The sequence below is a fragment of the Cryptomeria japonica genome, chromosome 10 (assembly GCF_030272615.1).
Source record: "Cryptomeria japonica chromosome 10, Sugi_1.0, whole genome shotgun sequence".
Lineage (NCBI taxonomy): Eukaryota > Viridiplantae > Streptophyta > Pinopsida > Cupressales > Cupressaceae > Cryptomeria > Cryptomeria japonica.
This window is the reverse complement of record NC_081414.1, coordinates 922,553,218-922,561,405: the sequence shown is the minus strand read 5'-3', so window position 1 is coordinate 922,561,405 and position 8,188 is coordinate 922,553,218. Positions and strand designations below refer to the sequence as shown.

The 8,188-nt window shown below is 31.5% G+C and overlaps 1 protein-coding gene across 3 annotated transcripts in view; it reads left to right on the top strand.

The window, feature by feature from the left end:
- Positions 1–2,918: 2,918 nt before the first annotated feature.
- LOC131038360 (uncharacterized) overlaps positions 2,919–8,188 on the top strand; it is a 40,031-nt gene continuing 34,761 nt past the window's right edge. For all 3 annotated transcript variants that reach the window (XM_057970771.2, XM_057970769.2, XM_057970770.2), the window contains exons 1-5: positions 2,919–3,219; positions 3,479–3,514; positions 3,594–3,979; positions 5,085–5,213; positions 5,308–5,401. In XM_057970771.2, coding sequence (XP_057826754.2) covers positions 3,513–3,514; positions 3,594–3,979; positions 5,085–5,213; positions 5,308–5,401 — 611 coding nt within the window. In that variant the 5' untranslated portion in view covers positions 2,919–3,219; positions 3,479–3,512. The remainder of the gene's footprint in view (positions 3,220–3,478; positions 3,515–3,593; positions 3,980–5,084; positions 5,214–5,307; positions 5,402–8,188) is intronic.

Genomic DNA, 8,188 nt, shown 5'->3' with positions numbered 1-8,188 from the left:
TAAGCATCCATAGTGCAAAAAGTTGCTGAGAGCTACACTAGTTTGGAACTTGGAGAGGAGAGGAACAAAGGAGAAGGAGCTAAGAGCATGTTAAGAGGCATTTGAAGATGTCTCGTTATATTTACTTTCCTAGTTAAATATTTCTTCATGTTTTTAGTGTCTCTTTTGATATGCCTACTTAGGTTAGTTTTTGGTTGATTAACACTAACGGTTTTTTGGGTTGTGTGTTATTCCACCTCGGGTTCTAGTCTAACCTTCCCCCATTTCGCAGAGCATCATATCTATTATGACAAGTTTCTAAATTCATATTTAACCCAATCTTATATTTACAATAAATTTTAAAAATTAAATTAACCAAGTTTCTAAATTCATATAAGAAAATAGAAACTATTCTAAAAATTTATATTAAAATATTTTAAAAGTGATAAACATTTATATGCTATCTTTTCAAAATACCCAAGATCAATTTATAGTTTTATAATAAATATTAAAAATTAATATATTAATATTATAAATTAGGATACTATATTGTATTACCCATAATAAATTTGTATGGTTTATTAATAATTTAAATTGTCATATATACAGTTTTATAAAAATATAGCATGTTAATCCATATGGTCTTATAAATTTTTTAAGTTGTCATATACAATCTAAAACATAAAAAGCAATCATAAAGACCATGAGATTCTAGGTCTGGTGTAGGGTAGTGATGCAAAGAAGCATGAAGGTAGAGCTCAAGGTAACCCCATGTCCCCATGCGGCTGCTTATGAGCATTTTTTGCTTAAATTTAAGTAACTAGAGCGTTCCCATGTAAAATTCTAATTAAGAGAAAAGGATAAATTGGAATCTTTCTCTATTTTAGTCTTAAAAAATGAAAATAAGCTTTGAAAAAAGGGGGGGCTAGCGGGCTAGAAATAAGCAGTGGTTGCTTATTGAAAAAAAAGACACATGGCTTCACCATATTTTGTTGCTCTCCTATTTACTTGCCTAAAATTTTGCTTATGAATTTTATTGTAAAAAATGTTTTATGTTCCACAAAATGTGATCAAAATTTGTAGAATACAAAAGGTGAGCACATTTCATGTTCCATAAAATATGATTACATTATTTAAAACATAAAATAAAAAATAAACGCAAATGTGTAATGCTATATGCTTGTGTTTTTTACTTAAAAAAATTCTATTTTTTTTGTTTGTTTTGGAATAGGTTTAAATAAAAAACCCGAAAGATTGGGCTTCTAATTTGCCCCCATTTGACATGTTTATTTAATTTTTATCTTATTTTTACCTTCAATAATATTTTTTTAACTTCATTGTCATTATATTTACTCATTTTATAATAATATTTAATAAAATTACCACTAAAATGATATAAGATTATTTTATACAGTTTTCATTTTTAACAAATTAAAAATATATATATTTTAATTATTTTTGTGTAACTTATGAGATGCACATGCTCAATGATATAATTTTTAAGGATGCATCCACTTTCAAAATTTACAATTTTTTTTTTTTAAAGAAGATAAAAAGACTCATTACTTCAAGCACTCTTAATAGTATTTCTACCGAGTGGTTTAATACAATATTTAGTACAAAAAAATGGAGGTGCACATGGAAACTATTTGATATTTTAGCGAAAAAAAATAAAAACACTTTGTACACATACAATATTGGACCCCTTTAAGGTTTAATCATTTGAAAATAATTTTATTAGTTTCGTAACTAGATGTGAAGTAATACAATTCTTGTTTGTGTTGAATCTTCAAATTTTGAATATATACATTCTAAAAGACTATCAAAATATAATTTTAGTTGATTTAAAAAAAAAGTGGTAATTTTTGACATGCTTTTGTCCCCCATTTCCATGTAGTTACCCATCTATGCAGATGGATTTCTTGGAAGCCTTACAAGTAAGGGAGCCATCCCCTTTCCTAATGAGAGGGATGTTTAGGAAGGGAAATTGATTGTTGGTTTCATGTTCTTTGGTGAACTAGATCTTGTTAACAATAGTGTTTATGTGAGTGGAAGCTTTCTAACTAGTGAAGGCCATGTCTAGGAAGGGGAGTTGATTATTGGTTTCAAGTTCTTTGGTGAACTAGATCTAGTTAGCAATATTGTTTAAGTGAGAGTGGAGCTTTCTAACTAGTCAAGGCCATGGAACCAAAATAGGTTGATATCATCCACATAGCACTTCCATCAACTCAATTTAAGAAGAAACGAGTTAAGTGACAACTCTTCAAAATACTCCATCTAAAAGTAAGCAATAGATGGAAAAAATAGGGATCCCATGACAACTTCATTAGATTAACTGTAGACTACATCATGAAAGGTGAAGAACATGGATTTAAAACAAAGCTCAACAAAAGAAACAAAGAATCTTTCAAGAAATTTTGGTAAAAAATAACACTACATGAAAATTAACAAAAATGTTACCATCATCAAACAAAATGCACAAAATTGTTGAAGAAAAAAAGGGATTCCTAAAAAAATAAGAGCAATTAACTTCTCTAAATAGGCAACAAATTTGTAAGTGGAAGAGTTAGTGCTGTCAACAATTGCCCTAAGGGGAGAATTGGTCTATTGAATTTTTTATCCACCATAGATACATGGTTCATTATAGGCCAACAATATTATCAATTTATATAGATAAACAATAATAATAATTTTTGTCTATACAGCATACAGAATGCATTTTTTATCATATTAATTAATTAATAAAAATTAGAATATAATAGTTTTTTAATTTTTAATTAATTAATTAATTAACACAGTGAAAAATACGTCCTGTATGCTGCGTAGAAGTTTCCCACCCTGTATTACTAAATAGCATGTATTACAGCTTATACTTATCTTTTTTCTGGATATGGAAAGATTCAGATGTGTTAGAAATATGACATTTGCAAGATAAAAAAGCAAGAAAAATCTGGCATGCATTTTGGTTTAAACATGCAAGTTCTTGGCGCATATTTTGAATTTGAAGTGTAAAAAGTAACGGAACTGGGAGATCTCTTTTGGACATGTACATAATGCAACTATATTGCAATAAGGGAAAATTAGTGTTCAACACCCAGTTAGCTGCAGCAATCAATGCCGAGACATGCATTCTGACCAAAGAAAAAGGATCTCCAGATCCTCTTCCTTCAGACTTAGACATCTCAAGCTTTTCTGCAAACACAAATTCAACACTTTCTTACAAGCAGCTTCCAAACTGTGGTAAAGCCACGAATTAATCCTACTTGTTTGTTGCAATTGTTTAAGGGAGACTTTTCTCTTTTCTGCTCTGCAATGAAAAATATAGGAATTTGAAAGAACGAATTTTCATTTTTTTTAATGAAAGCGATCAATTTTTCCACAAATTTGTGATTTGAAACGTAGAATTTTCTTTCACATTTCAATTTTATGGAGATGGAGCAACCAAATAAACCAGTGACAAATTCTTGTAATGTGACAAATTCTAATCGTATTACTGCAGATGAATGGCGTGCAGTTAGGACGCATTGAACATCATGTAAGTTTTCTTTATGATTTGTGTGTTTTTTGAATTTGAAGATGAAGTGAGCAATAGCACGAATTGATTTTGTTACCAGGAGAACGGAGGAATCTTGTCTGGATCTGAATCATTCTCCGGAACGAAGTGGTGCTCCTGCTGCCGCCGTAGTCGAAATGAAACAATGGCGACCAGATTATTACGAAGAGCCGCCGGATCCAATTGACTCTTTCCCTAACAGAGCACTGAAGGGAGGGACTACAAAGAAAGAGTGTGAAAATTATACTATTAATGAGGGCAAGGATGAGGATGAGCAAGGGCATGACCGCATGTTGAGGCAAAGGCAAGAGCACAATAATAGGCCGTTAAGGACAACATTGCCTTTAACAAATGACCTTCAGGCTCCTGGTCCTGAGTCAGCATGGAATATGTCTCAATCTCAAATTGATGCGTCCAACAGTAGCACTGCAGACAGCGAAAAATTAGGTTTCATCTCCTTCTATCTTGTCAGTTCAATCTTGTTAAATCGGGTTTTTGTTTTGTCAGGAAATTTCTTTTAATTTAGCTCGCTAAATTTACTCACCATGGAAATTAGCTGATAATTTTATCTAGAAATGAATTGTTTTCTGTTCCGAATCTTAGCTGAAACCCTCGTTTGTTTGAAGGAGTTCGTTTACATTTTCGTGATAAGAATTCTATTATTTTGTCAGAAAGTTTACATTTTTAATGTAAGAATTCTATAATTTTACAAAGAAAATAAAAAATCCTCTAGAGTATTGCTATTTTTGAACTTGCCTGAATATCTCGTCAGTATAAGAGTTAAATTCGCTAATAAAAATAATGAAATTTTGTTTCCCGCAAGCATTGCAAATGAAAATTTATCTGCTATTCTAAGAATTTTATAATTTAAGAAAGAAAATGAAAAACGTTCTGAGTATTTTTTATTTTCAATTAAATGAAGATTTGTTTGATCATAGAATTGATATTCCAAACTTTGTTGAAAACCTGGTCGCTAAATCTCTGAGATTGAAATTCGCTGAAAAGACATCCATTTACTTTTAAATTTCTATATTTTAAGCCTAGCTGAACATGTGGTCAATACGGATCCGCCGACAACGAATTGATTTACATATTTTCACAAAATTTCTTTTGACAGTTTTTCGTACATAAAATTTTGCGACCTCAAAATCTGATTTATTTAAGATGGCTATGCAATATTTGGAATTTTGCTGTACATTCAAACGTTTTGCATCTCATACGTTGTTGCACACTGTTCAGCTTTTCCGTGGCTCTGCTTTTCAATTTAAATTTAAGCATAAAATCCTAGCGAATCAGGGGATATTAATAAATTATTTCAAAGAGGCAAATACATTTCTCTGGCCTGTGTTTTAATTTTTCCCGAGTTCAAATTTCTATGAAGGCTGTTGCGACCTTATCTCTTCAACAAGCGGGTCAACACTTTTCCTTGGAATGATTTTATTAACATTTAAATCCTGGGAGGAAAATTCTCCCTGCTTGTAATTTTGCATAATTAGGAATTAGTTATGTGAATGCAGATTAGAAAGTAATGTTTATAGTGCGGATTATGCAGAAAACAAAAAGCGCAGGGTCGAATCAATCGAGGAAGATGCGAACAATAGGCCGTATGAATGTAGGTTTTGCGAAATGAAATTTACGAAATCACAGGCACTTGGTGGACACATGAACCGCCATCGCCAAGGTAATCTATCTTTCATTACAAATCACCAGTAAGTTTTCGCAGAATCTGATGAATAATTTAACTGCATTAATTTCACTGGGTTATGAATGTGCAGAAAGAGAACGAGAACAGTTACAGCAAGCACAGGATCTCCTTTATAACAATATGCATAACAACATACAGCAAGGCGGAAGCTTGACATCTATCTTGTAAGTATCCTGTAGATTATTTTGACATATGAAACTACAACTTTTCAATTAAACGGACTTGATGAAAGATTGCAATGAAAACCAAAAACAATGAAATTAGGCGGTATTATTATTTCAATGTAAGAATGCAATGGAAAATAAAAACAATGGAATAATTTTATGTATCTTCTATTGTGCATTATCTAGCTTTTTCAATTCTATTATTGTTTTTATATTCCTGACAGGGATGTGTCTTTTGGAAGACCAATTGCTTTAGAAATTTTTTGATAAGCATGGGCATAAATATATGAGACGATATTTTCTTTGCTGTAGTTTATTTTTTTTAATATGATACTGGAAATTTGTATCTGTAATTGAATCCGTAAGAGATGAAGTATAATTTAGAAGTTTGTAAGGATCTGTAACAAGGAGGAAGTAAGTTAAGGAATTTGATTCACATTTTTGTAATGCGAGAAAGATACCTATAAGATGTTAGTTGTTATTATTAGGATTGTTGTGTGTGTGTGATAAAGAGAAATAAGTGTTTGTAAGAAGTTTTTTTTGGTATTATTGATTAAGTTTATATAATGAGATATATTATATTTGAAGATTGAATTTTGTCTTTACATGTTAAAATTGACAACGCAAAGAAACAAACCAAAGAATAGAGTGTTGGAGCTTATTTAAGCTTATTTTTATATAGTTTTGTGTTTAGTATATTTTGCTACAACAGGAAATAGATAGTTTATAGAAGCAGACACCAAATTCCTTAGCATAGAAGAAAAATATTGAACATCATGCTTCTTCTAGCAGTTCCACATAGCAAGTGAATGAAAAACCTATTCGTGAGAGTTTGGGAATCTCAAAAACTAAACATCTTGGATATAAGGGTTCTATTGGGTCTTACATTTCAAAGTATTCGAAACTCATCAAAATTTGTATTTTAATGCAACCCAATATCTTTGTTAATTCATGTCCTATTATGCTTATTTCCTCTGTTATATAGAGCAAAGGTTGTTTATTTGTAGGTTTTGAGAAAAATCTGCATCGGTTTGGTATCAGAGCATTAAACGATGTTGGGATGGAGACTGTTAGGATGGAGACTTTGCGAGAAAAAAAACACGAGCTAAAAAATAATTGGTGACACTGCCAAAGTTGTGGTTGTTTCATAGGTGTTAATGACGAGAAGTAAAATTTGTTTAATAAAAAAAATTGTTGAAGGTTTGAGTTCTTTGGGGCTTAACTTTTCATTTTTGATATCTTCTTATTTGATTGTACCATGCTAATGAGGGGAATGCTGTTCAAGTTTGTTAATATCTATGTTGTCAAGTGTAGTTGCTTGAGTTGAGTTCATTTAGTATGGGTTCGTAGATCATTAATTTACAAACGTGCTTATCAAATTTGTGATAATTTATTCAAAGAGGTGAAGGATAGAAATAGGATTTTGATACATTTTTAATAATATATTCATTCCAAACAAAAGAGGAGATGAGAGTTGTATCTTTGTTTTGGGGCTAAAAATACGATTATGGAGTTATATTATGATTTGAAAAAAAAAATAATCAGGTTGGAAGAAAGAGTAAGACAAAGGCAGAGACAATAGTAAACCAAAGACCAATAAAAGGAATTGCAACAATTACAACTTGATTTGGAAGAGTTATGGTGTATGTTGGAAGATTATGGGGCATGCAATAATAAGAAGTGAAAGAGAAAGAAATATACATCAAAGACATTGAAGAGTTGTGAGAAGGTGAAAATAAATATTCACTTTGTGGGCAAGAGTTATTCTTAGAAATGAAAGTCACCAAGTCAAGGATCAGACAAGGAGTGAAACTGTTAGAACACGGAAACGTAGAATCCATTTAATAGTTGGCAAAAAAATTAATGGATAAAAGACCTTTGAATGAGATTTTCCAAGAGTCACATAGAGCAAAAAAGGTTGAATGGGATGAAGATGATGAGATAGTTGAGTTTGATGGCTTAGTTGTTGAGTTGTGTTACCTTGAATAAGAGGAAGGCATTGAAGATTACAATGCATAAAAATAGGAATTGAGAGACTGTAATGAGAAGGAATGCAACCTATCACAAGAGGATGTCCTAATTGTTGTAGCAGTGGAAGCAATCTACATTGGAGAGGAAGCTACAACAAAGATAGAGATCTTTGGGAGCCCCATATGTGATGAAGATTTATTTCTTTTAGAGAGCACAACTTGTAGCACCTAGAGAATCTCATTAGTGAAAGAGGAATAGGAGATCATTTTCTTAAAGAAAGAACAAGGGTGATTGAGGAAGGGAATAAAAACTCAAGCATTAATTTTGTAGCAAAAGAGAACAAAAAAGAAAAAGAGACCTGTCAAGAACATCATGCCAAGCCAAGAAACAAAGACCTCATGATAGAAGAACTTGAAAGCATGCCTAAAGGGCATAATGTGGAGGTGAAGACACTTGTGAGATTTTTTTATTTCCTTAACTTTATTTTTGTCTTAAATGATACAAATGGAGTAAAAAGCAATGTTGATTTTCAATGGAGGAGAATTCCTAAGTCTTCAAGGAGTTGGGAAAAAAATGAAGAAGACTAATTCGCAAAGGAGGAGGGGATCTCAATTCCAACAAGTGGTTGGAAGTGGAAAAAGAAAAAATGTGATGATTTGAAGAGATATTTAGTTTGGTGGAAGGGAATGTCGTGGCTTAGTTTTTCAAGTTAGAATTTTAATTCTATCATCTATTCCAAAATCTTCTAGGATGTTTATTGTAGTAGCATCTTAGGATAAAATGCAAATCCAACCATCACAATAAAAAATGTCATAG